At 33.5% G+C, this 26317-nt stretch overlaps 2 protein-coding genes, 1 long non-coding RNA gene and 2 other non-coding genes across 7 annotated transcripts; 4 read left to right on the top strand and 1 right to left on the bottom strand.

The window, feature by feature from the left end:
* The first annotated feature begins 5745 nt into the window (after positions 1-5745).
* Positions 5746-10920, top strand: LOC18432403 (large ribosomal subunit protein uL16). The gene is made up of 5 exons (XM_006842510.4): positions 5746-5814; positions 8084-8402; positions 9223-9405; positions 9738-9819; positions 10626-10920. Exons 1-5 carry the CDS (start codon positions 5805-5807, stop codon positions 10698-10700), a joined length of 669 nt encoding a protein of 222 aa, XP_006842573.1. The 5' UTR covers positions 5746-5804; the 3' UTR covers positions 10701-10920.
* Positions 10921-15292: 4372 nt separating this feature from the next.
* Positions 15293-15746, top strand: LOC148781132 (uncharacterized). Of its 2 annotated transcripts, none has more exons than XR_016060874.1 (3): positions 15293-15376; positions 15474-15518; positions 15646-15746. It is a non-coding gene; the product is annotated as an uncharacterized LOC148781132 (long non-coding RNA). The 2 variants fall into 2 exon arrangements; XR_016060875.1 differs by having other exon boundaries at positions 15312-15401.
* Positions 15658-15742, top strand: LOC148781133 (small nucleolar RNA Z159/U59). Its single transcript, XR_016039870.1, has one exon. It is a non-coding gene; the product is annotated as a small nucleolar RNA Z159/U59 (small nucleolar RNA).
* A 501-nt stretch (positions 15747-16247) lies between the features above and the next one.
* Positions 16248-16329, top strand: LOC148781131 (small nucleolar RNA R21). Its single transcript, XR_016039867.1, has one exon. It is a non-coding gene; the product is annotated as a small nucleolar RNA R21 (small nucleolar RNA).
* A 3121-nt stretch (positions 16330-19450) lies between these two features.
* Positions 19451-26002, bottom strand: LOC18432402 (B3 domain-containing protein Os05g0481400). 2 transcript variants are annotated; one of them, XM_006842509.4, is made up of 7 exons: positions 25934-26002; positions 25689-25754; positions 24366-24467; positions 23826-23857; positions 23571-23736; positions 22692-22898; positions 19451-20023 (listed from the first exon to the last, which is right to left on the bottom strand). In XM_006842509.4, the coding sequence occupies exons 1-7, from the start codon at positions 25997-25999 to the stop codon at positions 19799-19801; spliced, it is 864 nt and encodes a 287-aa protein (XP_006842572.1). In that variant the 5' UTR covers positions 26000-26002; the 3' UTR covers positions 19451-19798. The 2 variants fall into 2 exon arrangements, with proteins under 2 accessions (XP_006842572.1, XP_088730146.1); XM_088874020.1 differs by lacking the exon at positions 19451-20023 and adding an exon at positions 20385-20567.
* Between the last annotated feature and the right edge of the window lie 315 nt (positions 26003-26317).

The raw sequence follows: 26317 nt of genomic DNA, 5'->3' as shown, positions 1-26317 counted from the left end.
TTGGGATTGTCTACCATGCGACTATTTGTCTGGTGTACGAGGAGGTGACAACTATTCTCACTCATTAGATATCAAATCTGATGGTTTAGATTGGGTCGCGAAATTCAATAAATTTTTTTTAGAACCTTGTGTCTCTTCAATGACACTTTTACAACCACCCATTTTGAAATTTAAGAAACAATAGTTAATATGATCGCCTTATACAATAGATAAATAATTCATAAGTAGACAATCCATTTTTCTACGAGAGATACTTATGATTCATTATAGGTATGACTATTACAATTTAACGATAGTATTGTATTAATCATACTTATGATATTATTATTATTATTATTATTATTATTATTATTATTATTATTATTATTATTATTATTATTATTATTATTATTATTATTACTAGTGCTACTGTATAAGATAAGATCCACCTTCAAATATGAAATCAAATGGCTAAGAGTGTGTCATTGATTGTGCATAATACTCAATAAAGTTTTTCTCAAATTTGTGACTCATTCCAAATTTAAAATCTAATACCTATAAATAATTGTGACCTTGTATAAAAGATAAATAGTCTCTTAGCATACATTCACCTGCTTTTATTCTTCTATTCTCTAGTACATTTCATGTGTAACACACGTAAATCCACTTGTCCTTACGGAGAGAGAGGCTTTTACGGCGTGTTTAATTTTTTAAACAGCGAGTTTTACAATAAAGTGGATACCGTAGTATCTACTTGCCTTATATGGCTAAAAAATAGATACCACCAATTCTATATGGACCATAGAGCTTTGGGTACCCAATTTTCCCTAGAAACTCTATCTTACATAAATCAAACACGCCATCAAGACTTTGTCAAAGAAGCAAGAGATTGAGATTGAGAATGCGGTTGGGGTTGGGGTGGTAGCACCACCACTTGTGCTACAGCTAAAAGTGTAGTATTCCATTCTCACCTAACACATTAAAAAACCACTAATGATTTAAAAAATGGGTAAAGACTTATTATCCTCACTGAATTATCAAAAAATAAAAAATAAAAACAAGAGATTAATTAGTGGTCATGGATTCCCCTCTCTATTTTGCACAAGTAGCGTAAGTTTTAAATTTGAAGAGGTAAAAAAAAAAATTGCTTAGAAAAGTTGCAGATATTATAAGTGCACATGGACCCATTTAAATAATTTTTTTATAACATTTATTTTTTATGGAAGTTTATGTAAATATCTCCCATATGTTGAGAAATTTTAAAAATGCAATCACAAGTTCAAAGTTTACATTTATGTTCCACTTTCTGATAGGGCATCTAGTAATTTAATTTTAAATATTTTATCATATCGAATTAAGCTCAAATTTTGGGTACCCATACTTCTTGTCATCATACACTTGTAATAAAACATTTGCGTTCTACTTTTTTAGAACGCATCTAATAATTTAATTATATATATTTTATATATATCGAATTAAGCTCAAATTTTGAGTACCCATACTTTTTGTCATAGCAAACTTGTAATTAAAAAAATTAAGTGATTATATATAATAAGTTGATCAAAATATATATCGAATTTTTAGGGATAATTTGCTCATGTTATTTATTTTAAATTAATATTTATATTTGTGAGAAGTATGGATATCTAAAATTTTAATATAAAATTAAAATTAAAATATAAATACATACTCTTAAAAATTAAAAATGAGTTAGAATTGCAACTTTATTCCTAAAAAAATAGTGGTACAGTATGTACACCATCTATTTTGTTTAAAGGGTGCAGTTTGTATAGAGCGTAGGCTCTACACAATCAAAATAGAGCCTATCTTCAAATAGTATCGAGAAATGTGATTTCATTATTGGAAATCTTTGTAATAGACTTAAAATATTTTTTTATATTTATTTATAAAGTTTAAAGCTTCAAAAATAGTGTAGATCAACATATTTATGAAAATCTTGAAAATTGATAGTAAAAAAATGCATTACAAAATACATTATTTCCAAAACTTTAAATCCATTTTTTTCATGTGCATACATCTTGATGTCGAGATGATCAATTTGAAGATATTTGAGCATCAAAACAACCTCTTTTAGTGAAATTTTTGTGGTAGGCTCAAATTTGATTGTTTAGAGCCTCAGCTCTATGTAAACTTTTCCCTCATTTAAATTGTGTAGATTTGTTAAATTGGTATTATCTTAAAAAACATGTCACTTTTTCACATTCTCTAAAATTACATGTCAAATCCACACTATCAAACAAAAATAAATAGTGTAAAACATCACAACCTTATCCCACTTTACCCCTACATAAATTTCCCTTTTTCATTTGTCCTATACAATTTACCCAACGTAAAATCTATGAACACAATAACAAGTTACAATTATGATGAACATTATTTCACGGAAAAAAGTATACATGATTAACAGTTCAATTGTAGAATTAAGGTGCACCTCAAAACTCCATTAGAAAATTTGACATTGAAAAACTATCTAATTGATCATCTCAATATCGAGATCCATAAATATGGAATAAAAATAAGATTTGAAATACTAAAAATAATACATCTTGGAACACATTATCTGAACCGTCCATTTTCAAGATTTTCAGGTGTTCATATATATGCTTGATTTGAACTATTTTTGGAGTTTATGATTTTATAATTAGGGATAAACATAGATTATCAGGACATCCTAAAACTTTTAATAGTATTTTATGACAAAGTTTGGAGGTGAATGTTACTTTGAATGCATAAGGTTGCAACCTTATACGAACCTCGCCCTTATTTAACATTAATTACTTCTCTATTTTTTCTTTTCCGAAACTTGTGCCGTGTTACCGTCCACTCAATAATCGGGCGGCTCTAGACCCTTTTAACGTATACAATAACGAGTTGCAAGGTGGGTCTGCTGGCAATGTGTCGTAATATCAACCGTTATTTGTGAAGCACTTATACTATAGTCCCATGGGAGCATTAATGCACATCTACTCCCCGGTCGAAAAACTAATTAGGAGGAACTCTTTCGGTCTAAAATTTGGAAACTACCTATAAATCACTAGATGAATATTCTCAAAAGAAAAAACTTGAAATTTAGTTTTTGAACACTTAGTTCTAGGGGTGGTGTTCTAGGGGTGGAATGGACCAAGATATTACCCAGGACCAGAGGGTTAGACTCGATTTGGGTCCATGTATGGGTCCAAAAAATTGGACCCGGTGGGTCGGGTCCATATTCAAAACTTGGACATGAGCACTATTCAAGTCCGTAAACAGTCATATTTTTCGGATCCCAATTTATAAAATCTATTTAAATACATAGATATTTTAATTTTTTGGGTCTAATGAATTAGGGTCCAGGTCCAATTCCTGTGAAATCGGGTCCAGTTGGGTCTGGGTTCCATATCTTTTTTTGAGTCGCCACCCCGACTTTAGATCTCACCCTCTACCATTAGAATATCGCTAATCATTCTTAAGATTATTTTCTTTTTGAGCGCACAAGGGTGTAATTAGCTTTTTGTTTTTTTTGTGAATTAAGATTAGCACAAAAGGTGTAATTAGTTTTTTCTTTTTTTTGTAAATTGAGATTAATCAAGATTGAAGAGGCTATATCCCAAAAATATAGAAACCTAAAATCGGGGTTTTCCCCAATAAAATAAATAAATAGTATATACTCCCGGAGGAGTATAATATCCTCCCGCTCCATATAATCTCTCATTTCCTTTTCTCCTTTTTGAATCACCATATCACGGTCCACTGGATAATCGGGCGGTTTTACACCCAAGTTCTGGTAAGAGACGCCGACCTATATGTGACGTCCCGGCAAACGTAGTCGTACGGCGCACACCAATAGGAACCATCTAGAGTTTCACAATTGGTCAATTTAATCCAAATCTCCATTCGAATATCCCAATCTTTTCTTCGAATTGCTAATAAGTCCAAACATTTTTTCGGATTTTGGATGAAATCGCCATATTTCTTAAAAAATAAGTAGAAATTCCTTAGCTTATTATGGGGTCAAAAAAAATCATGGGGTATGTTTGATTTTAGGAACTGCACCTCTAGAAGCTGCATCTCGATGTGTGTTGAGGTTGTCCACACAGTAAATGGCACAACTTCTGCCTGCCTCACTTATACATTTTATGCCCAAGGGTAAATGTGACTTATTCTTTATCATATTGTTATAACATAGATAAATGTCTTTATTGTTTATTATTTTTATTTTTTCTAAAAACTCAAATCATTATGTTCGTCAGAGTTTTTCTCAGCTAATTGAGGTTGATTTTAATAATTCTAGTCCGTTATTCTACTTTATTAAGGTCATACTCTCAGTGAAGCCATAGGTCCCCATATATTTTTTCACTACTTCCAACCATACTCGTTTGGGCTTTTACTTCTTGCTATTTTTTAATCTTCTACTTGAACTAACTCACACCCTCCAACAGGTGTTGTACTAGCCATTGTTCGCAAAATCGAACCTGAACGATTAATCGAACATGGGGCTAGACGCGGTTTAACCAGTCTAACCGGTCGATTCGACCGTTCTAACGGGATAAATCCCAAGTGGTCAAAAAATTGTTCAAAAAAATAAAAAATATACAAAAATATGAAAAAGCATATAAATATTGATTAAAACAAAACACATTCAAATGAAATTCAAAATTAATGGAAAATTTTGATTTTAAAGAATCAATTTGTATATAGGGGTATTTTTTATTTTTATTTTTAAAAAAGAGAAAATATTAAAGTGAGTATTAATGACCAAAACAATTTTTAATATTTATCATAATGTAAAGAATTTTAAAAAATATATTATAAATCAAATTTCTTATTTTTTTAGATTTTATATACATTTTTTTGAATTTTTTTTTTTAAAATACCGGCCGATCATTAAAACCACCCGAAACTAGCAACAGCAAGGGGTCGGTTCCGATCTAATCTAGCAATTATCGGTTAGATCACCCGATTTTTCTAACATTGGCCCTAGCTACATATGACTAGCATACTTAGATTTATTGTCTCTCATTTTATCGCTTATTGGAGCCACACATATTGTCTCGCTACTCATCAATTTCAATATCCTTATTTTAGCCACACTTATGACCATTCAACCTTCCACCCCATACAATAAAGCTAGTCTCATACTTTCGATTTCATTAGAATAAGGCGATCACATAAAACACATGTCACACATCTCCACTTGGCACACACGTATCTACATTACACTTAGGGATTTAAAAAAAGTCATGGTTAACATAAGGAACTCAACAATGGGTGCGGTTTGTATAGAGCCTAGGCTCTAAACAATCAAATTAGAGCCTACCTTCAAATAGTTTCAAGAAATGCGGTTTCAACATTGAAAATATTTGTGATAACTTTAAAATATATTTTCATCTTTATTTTTAAAGTTTAGCTTAAAAAATAGTGTAGATTGACATATCTATGAAAATATTGAAAATTGACTGTCCAAAAATGTATGACAAAATATACTACTTTCAAAACTTGAAATTCATTTTTTTCTCATGTCCATGCATCTTGATATCGATACGATCAATTTGAAGATATTTGGACGTCAAAACAATCTCTTCGTGTGAAATTTTTGAGGTAGGCTCTAATTTGATTGTTTAGAGCCTCGGCTCTATATAAACTTTTCCCCTCAAGAATTAAATAAGTTTGTCATTTCTAAAATGTTAGGGCCATTTGTGTCATTTTTCTTGCCACAGGGCGCTCCTCTCCTCTATATAATGCTCCACAACGCTCTCTCTCTCGTTCAACTTAGGGTTTTCATTTTTAGGGCGTAATATTTGCAACTTCATCAGCAACGGCCTACAATGGGGAGAAGTAAGTGCCATTTCATTTCCATCTTGTTTAAATGTTATTTCTACGCGATCTTTATTCATATATTTCCATGATTTAGTCATATTTTGTCAAATAATTTCATTGGGTTATTGGATGTGGCTGTTCGTTAATTCCCGGTTTTTTCCTGATTAGGAGCAATTTATTTGCCATTTTCAACTCAATAAGTCTTTATATCTTTTTCTTATTACTTTTCATATAATCGATGTAAAATTCAGAAAATTATGAGAAGATTTGCTATTGGATCTGGATTTATTGCTTGATGAATCATTTTATCTTTTTTCTAGTAGACTATATTTTTTATGTTTATTTTGCGACTTAGGGTTTACTATATTCGCGCCTCCACTCTCCTAATTCAAGACATTAGGGTTTCCATAGAGGATTAGCGTGTGATTTTTCTGTATAATATTAACAAAATTGGCTTGGTATGGATTTGGAAATCACTAGTCTATGACGTTTCACATGACTCAAGTTCCTTATTTCGGTTGTCTCTCATGCAAGATTAGGGCATGTTTGGTTTGTGTGACAATATGTGAAAAAATTACCTCATGTGGTTATGTGTGGGAATATTTTTCACCAATTAGCTGTCGTGAAAAGATGTATTGGGACAAATTGGTGTGAAAGTATTCCTACACCTAACCACTGTTTTAGGTGAAAATATTGCGAAACAAATGTGACTGTCTCATTTTCTAATGGCTTGTAATGCTACTGGCATTGATTTCTTCTTCATATGTGATTATTGACTTGATATATGCTTGTGAATCATGAATGAGTTTTGAATCATTATTTTTCTTTTTTTATGCTAAGTATTACCCTTTCATGATTTAAGGTTTTCTATTCTTCTATTAGCATCATGCATATCTTTTTCATAATTATAAATGGTTTATTTTCTGTATGATATCCAGTATTACATGGACACCAACACGAATATCAGTCTTAATAAAGTGTCTTAGATGTCTAGGAGGTTGGTCTAACAACCACACAATCATTTTGGATGAATGAAATCTTTACTAATAATGTAATATAATTTTATTTTCTAAATCACTTCAAATGTGAAGTTGTCGGGAAGGTTATGTGGAGCATTCTTTAATGTTATTAATATTTGCAAGTGTCAATACATGTCAAAGGGTCTACATCTGACGCCGGACGTAGACTGGAGTCTCAAGGTGACACCAGTAAAATTCAATACCATATTGCTAAACTATTGGGACTTGTTATAAAGGAAGTATGAATTTGTACAACTCTGGGCTCGTTCCTTTGATACAATAAAAGCTTATGATTCATTTGACTCATGAATCTCTCTCTCTCTCTCTCTCTCTCTCTCTCTCTCTCTCTCTATCTCTCCCTTCCCCCCCCCCCCCCCCCCCCGCCAATATTGGCCCTTGGACTTGTTGGAAATTCATGATTAATGGTGACATATACATCTTCTCCACCCCCTAAAGAAAAGAAAAAAACGACTATCCCCCTCTTCAATATCAATGTATCTATCATGATAGAAGATTCATTGGCAACTGCTCTCAGCTAGTTAAAGCTTTTATAGAAAATGAGACTCCTAATCACCTCAGCTGAACCAACCTCATAGGCATTGCATTCTCATTCTCATTAGACCATTTATTTATCCCATTGCCCACTCAGATTTTGAGAAATGCTCGATAATTAGACCTAACCCCCATTGGAGAATGCAGTGACCTGAAGAGCTCTCAAATCAACCTAGTGGAATTCCTTTCATCGTATGTATTTTTTGTAGAAATGCTAACATACATGAGAGGCCATCTGTAATGGTTTGGGTTCTGATTGAAACTCTGAATTAACCTTCCACCTTCTGCTCCTTCAATAGGAACATATCATAGAAGTATCATCTATGTTGCCATGTATCGGAAGGGTGACCACCTCTCATAAACCTTCCTTACCCTGATTCTCGAATCAGGAAAACATCAACTGTGTATAATATTTCATTGTGCTTTCACATGCTCATTCTTCTAGGTCTGCTGTGTAATTGTGCTTTCATGTTATGTCAAAAATTCTCCACTAGAAATTAGTTTAATTGTGCCCCAGCCTTTTCAACACTTGTTATAATATGGGTCTGCCTATATGCGTCCCCCCTCCATTGTCTATAGGTATGACCATTGCAAATACTAACCAACTAAAAGTTGTTGTTTAAATCATGTTACTAGTAATGCATACTTACCAATAAAATATGCATACTTATAAGCAATTATATATATTCATAATTCATTGTGCTTCTTATGTTCAGGACCTGCAAGATGTTATCGTCAGATTAAAAACAAGCCGTATCCAAAATCAAGGTATTGCCGTGGTGTTCCTGACCCCAAGATCAGGATCTACGATGTTGGGATGAAGAGGAAAGGAGTTGATGAGTTCCCTTTCTGTGTTCATTTGGTGAGTTGGGAGAAAGAAAATGTCTCGAGTGAGGCATTGGAAGCTGCCCGTATTGCCTGCAACAAGTACATGACCAAATTTGCAGGAAAGGATGCCTTCCATCTTCGAGTTAGAGTTCACCCATTCCATGTTCTGCGTATTAACAAGATGCTTTCATGTGCCGGAGCTGATAGGTGAGCTTTCCATTTCTTTTCGTGAATTTCTCATGGAATATCGATTGTTGATTCCTCAGTGGTGTAGCATATGCAAAATACACAACTGGTTTATATTTTCAAAGATACCATAAATTTAACCTTAACTTTGTTATGTGAGACCATCCTTTCTCACAAGATTACAAACTATATTCACATTGATCTTATGGTTTATAGTAACTCTCTAAGTTTATACCTATATACTTTTTGAAATCTAGTTTATACGTATTCACTTAATTTTGGGAAGTTGTTTGTAGGCTTGTAGCTATCTACTTGATAAATAAGCAGCCATTTTCCCACACCCACCACAGTAATATCTTGAGAATAGAATGTTGTATGCCTCATCTAAGGCAACATGGTCTATTGTATTCCAATGGGATATCCACTCTCTTATTCATGATAAGAGATATGGATTAATTTTTACTTCGCCCTGTGGGACATCAACCTGGTCATAGTTAATTAATCTATAGGGCTTGAAAAAGACTGGTGTCTTTCTTATCTCCTGTTGAGATGAGTATGGTTTTCATGTTTGTTAGAAAAAGAGTGGTTTTTTAGATTCATTGCCCTATTTGGGCCAGGCTCTCTCTCTCTCTCTCGCGCAAGCACAATCACATGTGCACGCACACACACACACACAGAGAAAAGGTGTGGAGTCTTGGACCATTATCTCCTTGTAGACTAGCATGGTTTTGGGCTTTGTTAGGAAAAGGGTGCTGCCTTAGGATCATTATCCTATTTTGGGCTTTGTTAGGAAAAGGGTGCTGCCTTAGGATCATTATCTCATATCGGTGTTTTCTTTCAGGCTCCAGACTGGAATGAGGGGAGCGTTTGGAAAGCCACAGGGAACTTGTGCTAGAGTGAGCATTGGTCAGGTTCTCTTATCTGTGCGCTGCAAGGACTCTAATGGAAACCATGCTCAGGAAGCTCTTCGCCGAGCCAAGTTCAAGTTCCCAGGCAGACAGAAGATCATTGTCAGCAGAAAATGGTATTATTTCTCGCTCGAACTTGTGAATTTGTTTGATAGATTTTCTTTGACAAGTCGAGATAATTAAATTGTTTTGCAAGCTTGAGCTGTAATATCCAATTGGTCATATTTTAATGAAAAAACATGATAGTAAAATGTCTCTCACTTTAGGTTTGCAAACCTCTGATTTTTATATATATAGATATATGCACTTGCTCATACATGTAAAAGTCGTGTCTTTTTATCTGAGTCTTTTCTGCACGCGCGTAATTATTTCTATGGATCTAATATGGGTTACCTCGTTTTTGTATGTAATAATATACAATAATGACTCGCCCAATTTATTTGCTCAGGGGATTTACCAAGTTCAGCCGCACCGACTATTTGAAGTGGAAGGAAGAAGGAAGGATTGTGTCTGATGGAGTCAATGCCAAGGTTAGTCTTTCTCACTCTCTCCAATTACACACCAAATATTCTCTCTTCCTCCCCTTGTTATTATTTCACTTCATCCTCTAGCTTTACTAAGCTAAGACTCCATTGGAGCTTGCTCCCCAACTCCATCATGCTTGTGCTGGGCATTAAGGACAGCAGATGTACCCATCAAACACTTTCTTCGAAGTACATCAAAAAAAAAAACTGTTATATTCCGTGGAGTTTGATATGTTAGTGAGTCGTATTTTTTACTCAATGTTTGGGCATCTTAACTTTCCTCTTTGGTGGCTTCTTGTGTATTTTAAAAAAATCCAATCAATAAAAGGAGACTAGAAAATTTCTGACAACTGTTCTCATTGATTCATATCTCTTTCCCCTGCGCCACTCATGCACAGTGGTTATATTTTTGCTTGTTTCTCCCCTAGACATTAGGAAAATTTCTAAGAATACTTGGGGCATCTGGAAGTGGTGGTTTTGGAAGCTGCTGCTTTGGAACCTGTAGCACTTCCTGTGTTCAATTGCAGGTATTGCTACAGCATTTTTGAAGCTGCTGCTCACAAGATAGCATTAAAATGTGGAAGATGCCGCTTCCACCTGTGGAAGCAGTCACTTCCCTTGGCCTTCCCAAAATCAAACACGCCCTCTAAATTGGTTCACCTCTTTCATGTCGCTGCCTTACCAATATCAAACACGCCCTTTAAATTGGTTCACCTCTTTCATTTCTCGCTCATGCACATTTTAAATTTTGCTACCCTCTCCTTCCGTCTCTCTTCTCTCTCTCATATATATTCTGCTGGTTTTGGCTGCAGCTTCTTGGGTGCCATGGACCGCTTGCTAGGAGAGAGCCAGGGCAAGCTTTTTTGCAGGCATCTGAGGCTGCATAGTCTCTCTCACTAAATCTTGCTGCAGTTTCTCTGTTGTTGGAGCCTGAGACATTTACCATTAAAGATGGATAAATTTTGGTGTTATCTGCAAGACTCATTGGCTCCGATTCGTGGGTTTATGTTTGATTCGATAACTATTTTGGTTTGTTTTCTAATTGACATTGTATTACACTATGAAGGTTTTAAATTTATTAGGTGGAGCTCTCTATTGTGTGGAAAATTCCTATTTACATTCTTGATTCCCTTTTAGGGAAACGTATAGTAGTCGTCGGAGGGAGGGAAGTTAATAATAGTAATAGTAGTGGAGAGAGAATCTTTGGATTTATAGTGGGGGAGAGAGTGAAGAAGGTAAGTTGTTGATTATCTTTGGTTTTTGGATGATTTCTCTTGGTTCTTGAATTATGGAGGATCTGCACTGATTAGGAAAAGCAAAATCGAGTCAGCTGCTGAAATGCACTTGCTGAAAAAGATCCCTGAAACATAGGGACGTCTAACCAACAGATAATGAACTTTCTTTTCTCAAAATCTTAGGGAATAATCTCTATTTTTTTAGGGGTTGCTTATGTGAAAACAATATAAAAAGGAGTCCATCAAAATAACTAACCAGCAGTTCCCACTATTTAGTAGTGTAAATGTATGTACACTTGTCTTTGGTATAAGGTGGATATAATTAATTTTGTTGTGGTTATAAATAATCTTGACGGATGTGAAATTGTGCTGTTACATTTATTATATTGAAATTTGTTGGTGGTATAAGATCAAATGGGTTAGAAATGCAAACTTTTAAAAAAAAATTCACTGTATATCCATTGTATAAAAATTCAAGGAATATCTCAATATAAAATTATAATACATAAATTTTAGTTTACAAACATAGTTTGTCTACATTTGAATAATAAAATTCAATGGTCCGCGACCAACTAAAAGACCGTGAAAGAAGCTGCTTAGAGTCTTGATCATGAGATTTTTGTTCGTGATTAGGCAGACGAAGTTGTCTTTGTCACTCTGCTTGAATGCCTTATGAATTTTGAATTCATAAATCAATTGGTAGAGCGGGCCGAATTAGGCATGCAAGCACTTGTCTCTTGGAATCTATTGGGCAGGCAAGCATAATCTTAATAGGTCTTTTGTAAGTCTCTTATTAAAAAATACAACTATATTGAATACAATATTCAAATATTCACGTTGTACATCTCTATAACATATTGTATGACTTGCATTCGCATTTTTTCATTATATCAAAATTATATGGTAATTCTATCGTCATCCTCATTGTATATCATAATATCTCATACACATCATACACTTTGATCATAATATTTCAATAAGTTTTTAATTCGTATAAATAATAATACAAAACATTAAAGTTCATACAGCAAGATTAAAAAATAGTATCAATATTCACATGACATATTCAATTTAACCAATCATGAATCCATTTAATAACTATAAATAACCTATTAGATTTAAAAAAGTTTATATAAGGTTGCAACTCTATAATGTAGATCTACGGATGTACCTAAAAAATCCATTGGAAAAGGTAGTTTTAATGTTGAAAAACTCGTTGATTGATCGAGATGTGTGACCATGAAAAATAAAAAGATTTTAAGTCTCAGAAATAGCGTATTTTACAACATATTATCTACACCGTCCATTTTCAATATTTTCATCTATTTGATTTTAACTATATTTGAAATTTAAATTTTTATAATTAGATATAAAAATAGATTTGAGAAAATCTTAAAAACATTTTACATCAAAATTATATACCACGATAAAATTTGAAGGCGCACCTTACCTTTACTGTTACGGATGCATCCGTATGCCAACTGTACCCTATAAATAATTGTGACTAAAGGTAAATGTTCTCATTGTATACAATCTTTTTAGTATTTTATTGGTAAATGGTATCATTATATATAAGGTCTTGCACCCATGGGTGTGGAAGGGTCTCACAAGGTCATTTCTCTTTTTAGTATTTTTTTTTTTTTTCTTTAGCTATTTTAATCGATTCCATGATCATGTCTTTGATGGGGTTTTTGGGATGAAATTAGAAGAAACAGATAAGATGTCATGTTATTTGTCTATTAAAATTATTTTAATAAATTATCCAAATAAAATAGAAAAAAATTGAGGGTGAAATTTTTGTTTTTATTGGTAGTTCAACAGGGATTTGGAGAATGGGGCCGAGGTCGATGCTACCTAAGCCCAGTTAAAGGTCACCACCTTCATTCTCACTGAAACATTCAAAATATATTCCCTCTTTCCAAATAGGTCGGGTACTATATTGCCTTTTAATATACCACAAGGGTAGTGAAAATTATTTGGATTGCCTAAAAATCATAAATTTCATAATTATTGATTACTAGCTGCAATCAAGCGTGGCTCGATACTTATAGGAAAATTGTGATGGTACAATATCACCTTTACCAGAGCCTAATCTTTTTTTGTAAAAATCTGAGTACGTATAGCATATTTTCCAGATATGAATTTTGATCTAGAGATTAAAATTTCGATCATGCTGAGTATAATCTTTGAAAAGAAAATACATTTTAAAAAATAATTTATATGTGTGTATTATTTTTATTTATGATATTAGAAGGTAAGAATCACTCTTAACCATGAGATGACGTGAGATGTAACAGGTGTATCATAAAGTTTGAGAAATTTTCGTTTGAACTCTGAGCTTAATCAATGACTTGCTTTTAGCTACTCAATTTACACTTATTGGCCTCTAGTGGTCATGACCTCCTTGTGTAAAAAATGGTCGTGATCTCCTTGTATAAAAAATAAACGGTCTTTACACATACTTTTACTAATTTCAATACCATAAATTTTAAGATTTGGTAGGGCCACCATTTTTAACATCGATCTACAAGACCCATGCTTAATGTGTAAGGGCTGCAATTGTGGAAGTGCGCCCCCAAACGCACTAATTACTTTTCCTTTTGTGTGTGGGTTTAAAAGAAATTAAAATTTACGTTCCTAGACACCTAAATCTAACTTCCTGGAAAATTTGGAATGGTTTATAAAGAATTTAATTTTTGCCAATCACACAAGTTTTTCTTCTTCTTTTATTTATTTATTTATTTTTATTTATGTTTCATGGTTACTCAAAAAAATAGAATATAAATTTAAACTTCAAATTTTTTTTTTTTTTCTCTTCAAGCACAAAAAAATTTGTTTCCGTTGAAACTTAGATTATTAGAGCGTACCTCAAACATTTTACTACAAGAGGTTGTTTTGATGCTCAAATATATTCAAATTGATCATCTCGACATCAATATGCATATATATATATATATATATATATATATATATATATATATATAATAGATTTCAAGTTTTTGAAATAATGTATTTTGTAACGCATTTTTGGTCCGTCAATTTTTAAGATTTTCAAGTTTTAATAGATCTATCAATCTATATTATTTTTAAAGCTTTAAACTTTATAAGTAAAGATGAAATATCTTTTAAGGCTATAACAAAGATTTGCAGTCTTGAAACCACATTTCTCCATACTATTTGAAAGTAGGCTCTAATTTGATTGTTTAGAGCCAAGGCTCTATACAAACCGCACCTATTAAAAAATGAGTATAAATTGTCTTTTAGGGAAATTTATTAAACTGCCGTACCTAAGATTATAACTATTTAATTACTGCTGTATTTTTTATTAAATTTAAATAATCCATTGACCATCGGTCTCTAGATCAAATTTCAAATGGCCCATAAGACGATAAAATATGTTTTGAAATTTATCAAATTATACATAGGATAAAATATCAAATGTTTCAAGCTTTTTGGTGCTATGTTTTTATGAAATTGGAGGAAGTTAAATTCCAAAGAAAAAGATTAAAATAAGGCTTTTAGTCCTTATTAATCAAAGTAGTGCAGCACCTCAATCTCACCGAAATTTGTAGCTCTGGTGTCAAAAAAAAAAAAAAAAAGCCTCAAATTATTTATTTTGATCTTTGACTATTTTGGATGATAGAAAAAAACTAGGATTTCAGGACCAATAATTAGTGTATCTTGTTATGCATTATCAAATGGACCATCTATTTTCAAGTATTCACAAATTAACGAATCTATGTTAATATGTACCACTTTTTTAACATCAAATTTTTATAATTGAAGGGAAAAATCGATTTACTTTTGATACAAGGTGGTCACAATTAACCTTGACCGTTGGATGTGAAATTGGATTGCTGTATTTATTTCATAGCCCAACTTTAAAGTTCAAAAAAAAATTTCTCAAACCCCAAAACATATCGAGGCTCTCATATTTCACATCAAATTGTTATAAGTAATTGTGACCTCTCTATATGAATGGTAAAGGGCCTCATTTTGTACGATCCCTTTTTTTCAAGCGTGCAATCCCAAATTTTGGGTTTAAGTCGAGGTAATGGAATCAATAGATGATACACTCCCGAGAGACCACGCAATCGTTTGGCAACTTTTAAATGGCACTTAACCGCGGTCAAAATCCTTCGAGAAACTAACTGGCGTAAGCCACCAGTGGTTAGGTTAGGGTTTCACGAGCGCCTTTTTCCCTATTAAAGGGCAGAGATCTCAATCAAACCAGTATCTGTACTATTTATTTGCACTCTTTAGGTCAACTTCTCTCTCTACTTTATCTCTCGCCAGCCTCTGGGTCGATTTCACTCTCTATCTTCCATGTAGCGTCTCTTTGTTTATCTCCGAGTATGTTTTTGTTTTCATTCCTTCTCTACCTTCTCTCTCTAACTCGTTATGACTATATTCCTTGTGTTTCAGGCGATTTTTTATATGTTTTTGTGTTGGAAATTTCCCGATCTCAAGGTTCTTCCTATATCTACTTCTATTCGAAGTTTTGTGATTTAGATAGAGAGAGAGAGAGTATGTGCTTTGAGATTGTTAGATCATGATTTTAATAAGTTTTCTGAACTCTTTTTATGGTGATGGACAGTTTTTTTTATGGATCTCTGATGATGATCAGCCTAAAACTTTCGTTCTTCCGAGGTTAATCTATGCGGAAAATTTATGGAGACCTGAACTGAAGAGATCGTTTTCTATATGAAATACTGTGTAAGGGGGTTCTGATGGATTTTTTTTCTAGTTATTTATACCCTAGCCCTGTAACATGATGAAATTTTTCAAGATTTTGGAACCCTAGCACGAAAATGTGGTGAAGTTTTTTAAAGTGGAGAACATAGATCTAAACAAAAATTTCTTTTTGAAACCCTAACCCTAAAATTTGGTGAGAATTTCCTGGTTTTGGCCAATATTGTTGAAACGCATGATTTATAAATATTTATCTCATTTTTGTAGCCCATGTTTTTTCCCTGGAAATTGTGCATATGTTGAAGATAATGTGGCATGTTTGGGGATGATAAAATCCTTATTGAGATCTCTTTCTTTATTTTTGAAGTCATAATATTTCCGTTTTTTGGGAAATCTTGATTTCTCGGCTTTTCTAGATTCTAGACCACCTCTCGAACTCTTGAACCCATATCCTTTCATTTTTTAATCTTTTCATGGTTGTTAAGTTATATTAAGGTTTGATAGTTGCATCTCTATGATGAATAATTTTTTAGAATTAAAAGTAGTGGACTGATTTCTGATGAGAAACATATCATATTTCTGAGGGATGCAAAACTGTTCAAAAAGAACACCAAATTTCTCACTTCCAAAATATTGTTTTTATTTTTTATTTTTATGTTTTACAATTAAACATTTGGTTTATGGAATTTCTATAAGAGGAATAATCTTGGGGCTGAATTTTCATTTCATTTCCAAAATATAATTTTTTATTTATTTATTTTTACAACAAACATTTGGTTTATGGAGTTTCTATAAGAGGAATAATCTTGGGGCTGAATTTTCATTTCATTTATAAAATAGCATATTTATTATTTAATTTTTAGTAGAATTCAATTTATACTTTCCTTTTATAAATAACTTAACTATATTTTGTCCCTAAAACACTTTTAAGCTCGTGCTAAATTTATTTTTTTGTCTATGCAATTTTTTTATGGAGTTCTTATAAATAACTCATTTACAGGGTGCAGTTTGTATAGAGAAATGTGGTGTCGAGAAATGTGGTTTCAATGTTGGCAATATTTGTGATAGCCTTAAAATATAGTTTCATATTTATTGATAAAGTTTAAATCTTAAAAATAGTCGAGATCGACATATCTATGAAAACTTGAAAATCTTAAAAATTGATAGTCCAAAAAATACTTTTTCCAAAACTTACAATTTATTTTTTTCTCATGTCCATACATCTTGATATTGAGATGATCAATTTGAAGATATTTGAACATCAAAACAATCTCTCCTATAGTAAAATTTTTAAGGGAGGTAGGCCCAAATTTGATTTTAGAGCCTCGGCCCTATATAAACTTTTCCCCTTACAATTTTTTCTCTCTTTTTATACTAAATTTGTATATTTTTATGTGAATGTCCCTCCCCGTGATTGAACATAACTAAGTTTCAGCCTTGTCTGAACATTATTTGTTGAAAAAATAATCTAGTGGTTCTGAGGGAGAACTGTTACTTTTTCATTTTTGTGTTTAAATTTTCTCATATTTATAATTTTACTTCTGTTTAATTGCCAAATAATAAGTATACTTTAATTTCTTATCTAAAGCTTATTTATACTTCTGTTTTTCAAGAATTTAGAAAGAAATAGTGAAAGATATTAGAGAGGCCGGAAGATTTAATTCAATCTAGGAGTATTTTTAGAACCCAAAATTTTGATGATGTAAATTTTTTCCAAACGTAAGTTATATTTGAAATTGTCCATAATTCTTTGAAGTATGGGATTTGAAATTGGATGGTTGAGGACTTTATTGTTCGATAATAAAGTTCAAAATAAAATTTCACTTCATTTATTGGAATTAGAATGGAATTAGAATTTACATGGCTAAAAGTGTTTGTGAAGAAAATGGTCTATACAATCCTATGATTTGATGAATGATTGGATGATTTTTGCAAAGTGATTTGCATAAACTGTTTCCTTAAAAAAATGACATCATAAAATTAAACAGTCTAAAACCAAAAATTTTGATGATGTAAATATTTGCCAATCGTAAGTTATATTTGAAATTGTTCATAGTTCTTTGAAGTATGGGATTTGAAATTGGATGGTTGAGGGCTTTATTGTTCGATAATAAAGTTCAAAATAAAATTTCACTTCATTTATTGGAATTAGAATGGAATTAGAATTTACATGGCTAAAAGTGTTTGTGAAGAAAATGGTCTATACAATCCTATGATTTGATAAATGATTTGATGATTTTTGCAAAGTGATTTGCGGAAACTGTTTCCTTAAAAAAATGACATCATAAAATTAAACATTGTCTAAAACCAAAAATGGGTGCTAAAGAACTAAATTTTTTTTTTATTTAAAAATTGTGACTTTGGTGATGCCTATTGAATTCCGTTCGCCAATGAAAATTTGTAACAAAACCCATCAATGGCAAGATTAAATTTGTAATAATCTGCCATTTCACATTCACCAATCATCCCATGAAAAATTATAAACCACAAGAATTGTAAAATGAAGAGGAATTGTATATTACGAAGTTTTTTTTTTATTTTGTTCAAAGAGGTCACAATTATTTTTAGCTATTAGATGTTAAATTGAATGGTTTTGAATATCAGGTAGTACAAATAGTTTAAAATCTGATGAACAAGAATGATTATATCTTGTTTGTATCAAAAGTAAATGATCTTTGTATATTTTTTCAAATAAAAAGTCAAATTATTTTCGTTAATAATTAATACATGTCATTGACCAAAAGAGCAATTTCAAGGGCCAAAAGAAGAGTTTCACCCTCCCTTTCTATTATTCTGCTTTTGTGTTTTATTTTGTTGTGTGTAATTTTCATCAATCCTGCAGGCAGTTTCCTCATTCTATGCTACGAGCTCTCATTTGAAATCCAAGTCTAAATGGTCTAAAGATTTATTCAAATAAAGAAATGGTCTAAAGATTCATTCAAATAAAGACCGGTGAGAAGAGACATAAGGATGAAAGTGAACGATTTATGCAAAACCCAATCTGGGGTCACAAACCTCCATTTTGTACAATTCAAACACACCTAACCGTGAATCCCTTAACAAAAGGAATGGGAAGAAAAAGACTGGACCCATGGTCCAATAGCTTGAATTATCAATCAATATTTTGTTCAATCTGATTCAGAGTAAAAGTTAGGTTTGGATAAAAGCTTGTCAAAATTGATGATTAAGTTCAACTTCGACTGCTTTAATCATTTAAACAAAGTGAACAGCTTTTTTTCTAAAATATTACATGTTATTATTCTTTTTTTTGGCAGACTTCAAATAGTTAAGCGAAGACCCAAATGACGATGATTATTCAACAATGAATAATCACATTTTTTTTGTCAAACCGGTTTTGACTAACTATACCTCCCACCAATTCAATTAATAATCATAATAATATTATTTGGACTCCCCTAAAAGAATAAAGCTCGGGTAAAAAATTAGAAATATAAAAAGAAAAGGAAAATAGAAATTTATTAAAGTCCAAGAGTAAAAAGGACTTTTTTTAACTTTTCAACTTTTGACCAATGAAATGGGGTTTTTTTGGATACTCTTTAGTTTCTTGGGGCAATAACCCCTTTTAAAATAGCATGAAATAAACAAGAAATATCAATTGTCGCTTTATCAGATGCAGCCTAAAAAAATCCTCAATCTGTTGGCTTAGTCACACAAAAGAGACCGGGGCAACCAGAATTGAACACCCTATAGTCACATTAAAAACTCCAAAACATTCATATCATAACAAGTCTGATAACATTGATCTTAGTACCTTTAATCACATTACAAACACCAAAACATTTATATTATAAACAACCAAAATCCAGAAATGAGATAGACTACCACAAAAAAAATGACTAATTTATAAAGCACTCCAAAGTTTCTTCCCAACCAGAATTCAAAACTGGTTATGCGCAACATAATCTATTGGAGTATGCTATATCGATAATCCAAAGGTCATCCATCACTCATTCTGGCACTGAGAGTCAAGTTCAGAAGTATAGTACATTTCAATGTTCAACCAACCAAAATTAATTTCCACCATACATTCCATTGTACTATGGTATAATTTTCTGTAGTGAAGTTGCACATCTTCTCTTTGCTGCTCTCTCAGCACGCTGAGCAGACTGAGTTTCCCTTGTTACCTCTGTCTCAAAAGAATAAACATTGTCATTATCAGTCCAGTTATACTTTTTTCTGGATTCACACTTAGTTTTTTTGGTGGAGCCAGTGGGTTTCTCCTTTTCTTCATTGTTGTACTCAGAGACCTTGATGATATATACCTACAACCAAAAGTGTACATCAAATGTTGGTTGTTTAGAATTTCTATTTGCAACTACTTCAAAAGAGGAGACAGAATTTGAGAGAGAGAGAGAGAGAGTCATGTCTGAGATTCACCCCTACCAAAGTTGTGGTTGTAACAAGATTAAATGAAAACAAATGAAATTTTGAATGGGATTCTGTTATGTTCATGGAGTCTCAGGTCCACGGATTCTGGTAATGCTACGAGGACCTTGAAAGACAGGTAGTCTGGTTAGATTGCACTAATGAAGAAGGTCGTACAAGGATGAAAGGTGCAATGCCATTTATGCAATGGCAAGGAAGAGAGCACTTGAAAGACATGCCACCAACTACAATATGCGTCGATAGAGATGTAGAAATAAAACTTACAAGAAGGTAATAAAGCAACGACAAATCTTGAGTCAAACAAACGGGCGTCACTGAAGATACTACATCCATTTTGTACTCTCAGAAACCCTCCATCATTGATCTCTAAGCTCCTAGTCCTTCTCTCATTATTTGTTCCCTGTCCTCTCTTATGTCAACCTTTGAAACAGCAGCAGCATCAGCAAGTATAAGAGGGTAATATAAATTGCTGAAAAGCTTTATATATGGATGATCTTTGAAAGATTTTCATTACATAGGATGAGCTATAGCCAGTATATTGCTATAGTTAATGATTTGTGTTATTTTGAGTGACACCTTAATAAATCATCCCTTGCATGTATTGAAACGATCAATGGGACCCATTATATGCCAATTGCACTCAGTTGCAACCTATGCTGCTTTAAAACAATTCAAAATCCTTGACTTTTCAGACTCTCTATTTTTATTTTTATTTTTCTTGCAATGGGTAATTCACAAATCATCATCATCATCATAATCTTTTCCCAATTAATTGGGGTAGCCTACATGAATTCTGGTCCGCCATTCGACTCTATTAAAGGCCATATCCTCAGTGAGTCTATAAGCTCTCATCTTTTCGGACTACTTCCAACCACATCTTTTTGAGCCTACTCCTTGCTCTTATTGCTATAGTTAATGATTTGTGTTATTTTGAGTGACACCTTAATAAATAATCCCTTGCATGTATTGAAACGATCAATGGGACCCATTATATGCCAATTGCACTCGGTTGCAACCTATGCTGCTTTAAAACAATTCAAAATCCTAGACTTTTCTGACTCTCTCTATTTTTATTTTTATTTTTCTTGCAATGGGTAATTCACAAATCATCATCATCATCATAGCCTTTTCCCAATTAATTGGGGTAGCCTATATGAATCCTGGTCCGCCATTCGACTCTATTAAAGGTCATATCCTCAGTGAGTCTATAAGCTCTCATCTTTTCGGACTACTTCCAACCACATCCTTTTGAGCCTACCCCTTGCTCTTTTAAGTCCCTTCCACTTCAACCAACTCGTACCTCCTAACAGGTGCTGTAGTTGGTCGACGCCACACATGGCCAGCCCACCTAGGTCTACCCTCTCTCATCTTATTTCCTATTTGTGCCACACCTAAATTCTCCCGAATGGATTCATTTTGAAGTCTATCCCTTCTTGTCTTGCCACTCATCCATCTGAACATCCTCATCTCCGCTACACTCATTCTATGGGTATATTGTTTTTGCGCGCCCAACATTCCACCCCATAGAGCAAAGCTGGTCTCGCAATTGTCCTATAGAACTTGCCTTTCAGCATCATTGGTATGCGGCAGCACATAAAATTCCAGTTGCACATCTCCGCTTCGCCCCCCAGATCTAATCTTGTGTGCGACGTCTTCCTCAATCTTTCTATTTTCCTGGATTATCAACCCAAGATATCGAAAGTACGATATTTTTTGTACTTTCTGACCATCAATCTTAACTACTTCCTCGTCTCTACTCTTATTATTACTAATCTTGCATTTCATTTGCTATGTCTTAGTCCGGCTAATTTTAAAACCTTTGGATTCTAGTGCATCCCTCCAAAGTTCTAACTTTGTGTTGACATTATTTCAGGTCTCATTGATCAAAACTATGTCATCTGCGAACAACACACACCACGGTACCTCATCCTAAAGGTACCTAGTTAAGTCGTCCATAACTAAGACAAAGAAGTATGGGCTCAATGCTGACCCTTGATATAGACCTATTATCACTGAAAACTCACTTGTCCCTCCACTAGTTCGTACACGGGTAATTCACAAATCACAGACCTCAAAATTTTAGGAAAATTCACCAAGAATCAATTCATACATCTCTCTTACAGGTCAACTAAATAGAATGGAAATTTGCATTCTCATTTCACATGGTTTTCCATTATTTTTATTTTGAAGCTTGAAATGGCTGTTGTGAGTTATTGTTGATGCCTAAAACATATAATTGAACACTTGATGCCTACTTCATCTTGCAACAATTCAAGACAACTACCCACCTATACGACAAAAAACTTAGAGACATTTAACTCGAACCTAATGCAAATTGAGAGGGTGATCTTGTAGAAATGGTATATTACTCAACACCCTTGATAGCGCGATAGAGTTGAGGTTCTAATTGTTCGAGTGGGAATCTATGATTTTCAAATAACAGCAATTTAAGCACTACAAAAGACAAGACCACATGACAATCTTATGAAACAATCCCAATATAACCATTTTCAATGTTAAAAAAAATAATAATCTAAGGCTGACCTTAAATTTTGTAGGCTCGATTAACTCAAAAACCAATGCATCCCCATCATCCAGTTTATGGTCCACTGCGAAACCTTTCCACCCCCCACTGAGCCCTTCTCTACTTGCAATATAATTGGTCTCAAACTCTAATCCATCTCCATCCTCCAAAATCATCGTTGAATCTTTCCGAGGAAGGTGGCCCCGGCAAAATTTTGAGGGAAGTCCCTGAAAATATGAACAAATGGTAGATTATACGATGTCAAATCTCAACTGGCAAATATGGCCAGGATACGGCAGCTTCACCATCAGCTTGAACTTTCTTAAGAAGAAAGTATAATATAATCCAATGTGCTATTGAAAAACCATAGTCCTATGGGATAATCAATCTATACAATAGCATTCAGATTTTTGGACCCGCATATATCAGATTTTTGGACAAAAATAACCCTTATTTCTGTTTTGATGCCATGGCACTCAAATACCACACCCAAACATTTATAAATTAGAAAATCCCTCTCTCCCTCTCTCTCTAATCACAAAGGGCTACATGTTAATGCCATATAAAATGACTGAGACATATAGAATGATTGATGGGGTGGTCCTAGTCTCCCTCTATCACTGTCAAAAATTTCAATGGACGTTAATGACCTCAATGCACAATGCTTTTCCATAGTCATTCGATTATATTATACTTTCCTTTTGAAAAAATTAGATGAGCGCAAAAAGTCAAATAAAATTAAGTAGAAAGAGTCAGACCCCTGCAATTCACAACTGTCTTTCAAGTTTTCAAGAGATTATGACTTCCAAATAAAGTCTATGGGAAGCAGTGGCAGAACAACATTCATATAAATTATTCCCATAGATACTAACAACCCTCTTTCTGATCAACAATCTTACCAGCCAAAAACAGCTTGATACATGTGACCGCACCATAGGTTTTACAAAAGAGGGGTGTCCTGATTTTAGATTACTTTGAAGCTTCTCCGCCTTTTTAAATGCATAGATTCGTTCTTCATCAGAAGCATACCTTATATCACCACCACGAGATGACTTTCTGGCAAATCTGTATATTAAAAGCCAACTTGATCAATTCAAAGAATGCTTCGTAAAGAGTTACCACTTAACTTAATGCTCAATTATCCAGGCATTGACCTCATTCGGTAGCGTGGAAGGATTGTACCAACCTGTTATAAATCCAACAACAATGGAGTAATTAGTATCAACCCAAGAAAGAGTGAAGTGAATATTTTGCCATGAATAAAGAGAATAACTAATCGAAGTCAATCAGATCATGACATATTCTTATATTGAGCATGATAATGCTTTGAATCTGAATACAAGGCTGTCAAGACAAAAATTTTCATGTACACATGAATCACTTCACACATATGCACAAAATTTATATAGGGAATGTACATATAACATAAATAGGATATCTCTCCCTCCAGCACCTTCCATCATGTCATTGGACAGCAATAATCCAAATGAACCAAAATTTCATACACCATTGGATTATGCGTATGTGCTTATTCAATGAAAATTGTGTGAAATGCCAACAGAACTTGTAGAATATATGAGCTGATAGGTATGAAGGCTATCATAAACAAGACAGCCTAACATGACTAAGTATCATCCTGATCAGGACTCCACTATGTAATTGAAGCAATAAAAGTTGGGAGATTAAGATCTTACTTCATGATACACCGGAACAGGATTTTTTGAAGCTCTAGAAGATCGTCGCAGTATCATGAACTCCTCATCACTTCCCTTTGAGCGTGGCTTTACAGTACGTTGCTTTCAAGAACATAAAACAGGGAAAGAAATTCATGTTAGATATACAAATGGTTTCTGAAAAACAACATTATATGTAGCGGTCTCCTCCAAAATGGAACATATTAATGAAGTTCAATCATCCATGTAAGACTTCCAATTATACATAAACAAAATAGCCCGTACAACAAAAAGGAATCATGAGTCCTAAATATAAAACAAAAAACAATATTTACAAGTAGTAAGCATTAGAAAGTATACTATACAATGTCTAGCTATAGTTCCTGATGATTAGTCATTCACCAGGATTGGATTAATCTTCACCATACATCATCAGGAAAATATGATAGATATCCTGGTGATGTACTATATATCATACAACAGTGTATGATATACATATCCTTAACCATACTTGATATACTGCCGTGTATATTTCCTCGGCCATAAGCTCTGGTATATATTTTTCTAAACCATTTATAGGTATGGGGTCTAGATATGGAAGTATGAAAGGGATTTGATAAGTAGTGCGAGCAAATTTAGATGGAGCAAAAACCAGAGGGCATTTAAAACCATCGTTGTGAAACCAGAGAGCCTACATGAAATCCTTGGGGGTTCCTTGGCTCAAGATGGTCCCCAACCAGAAATGGCTCATATTGTCCAGTATGAAGCAGTTCGGGTACTGTAGGGGCTTGGACATTTCCCAAGTCCCAGAATATTTTTTTTCTATTTTTATCATTTATTTTCCTCACCTTTTGGGACGACTCATCTGAAATAGGCAAGCCAATATGGATCAGCAGGTGCCTGAGTTGGCACCTGATCACTATTCTATAAACACTGATTTAGAACATAAATGACAAACTAATTAAGGATCACTGGTCCAAGAGAGAACAGTTCATATCCTTGGACTTCCTATACATCATCAATTGAAGTTATCAGAGGCTTTTTCTCTCTAGGAACCACTAAACATCCCAGACAGAAGCAAAGCAATAAACAGAAATGTAGACCAGGTTACGAGATTAAAGACACTCCCAAAAGACTATCAAACAAACAGATTAAAAAAGTTGCAGTCCAAATGGGATGAAATACGTAATAGACACTTTCTCTCTTAGCATCCGCTGGAAGTCCCACGACAAAAAAAAAAAAGCCACATAAATTCGAAAAGCCGGGAATATAGAAAATATATTTTTAGAAATTGAGAGAGAGAGATAGAGAGAGAGAGATGGAGATGGTGAAGATAAAACTCACAATAGTCTTGGTTTCAGATTTGGAAGCCTCAGAAAGGTCTAGGGAGACACTCTGAAGCCCTAAATCCTGTAAAATCCGCACAAAAATATTGGGCAAAAAAAACCCAAAATTTTCAGTAATAATGGAGTGAGCTGGAGATATACAGTTCAGTTCAAAAAATCCACTGAGCTTCTTTCAATGGAAATAACAGAGAGAGAAAAAAACTCTAAAACAAGTAAAAAAGAAAGAAAAAATTATATTCTCGCCTTAAAACGCTTGAGATTCTCTTGGAGCCTCTGGTTTCTAAGCTCCTCGTATGAGTTCATTCCCATTCTTTATTCTCAGTATGCGGACCTAAAAAACCCCAATTTCTGTGCTCCTCAGCTCTGAAACACTAATTTTCTCCGCAGTTGAAAGTTGAAACTTGAAACTTGAAACCCTAGTCTTCTTTGTAAACTGTAATGGACTGAAATCCATTGGCCAGCAAAAAAAAACCCTAAGACAAGGACACTATGCATGCGTTTTGGCGCGAATTTTTGCCTTTGGGATAAAAGCCCTTGAAAAAGGGGGAAATTTCTTTGTTTTGGCCTGAAGCAGCGTTTTAAAAATCGCCGAGTCGAACCGGAATCGCCCGGTTCGACTCGGAATTC

This window comes from Amborella trichopoda, chromosome 8 (genome assembly GCF_054954075.1).
Source record: "Amborella trichopoda isolate Santa Cruz 75 chromosome 8, AtrichopodaSantaCruz75HAP2 v2.0, whole genome shotgun sequence".
NCBI lineage: Eukaryota > Viridiplantae > Streptophyta > Magnoliopsida > Amborellales > Amborellaceae > Amborella > Amborella trichopoda.
Note: the sequence above shows the minus strand (reverse complement) of the source record. Positions and strands in the feature narration are given on the sequence as shown.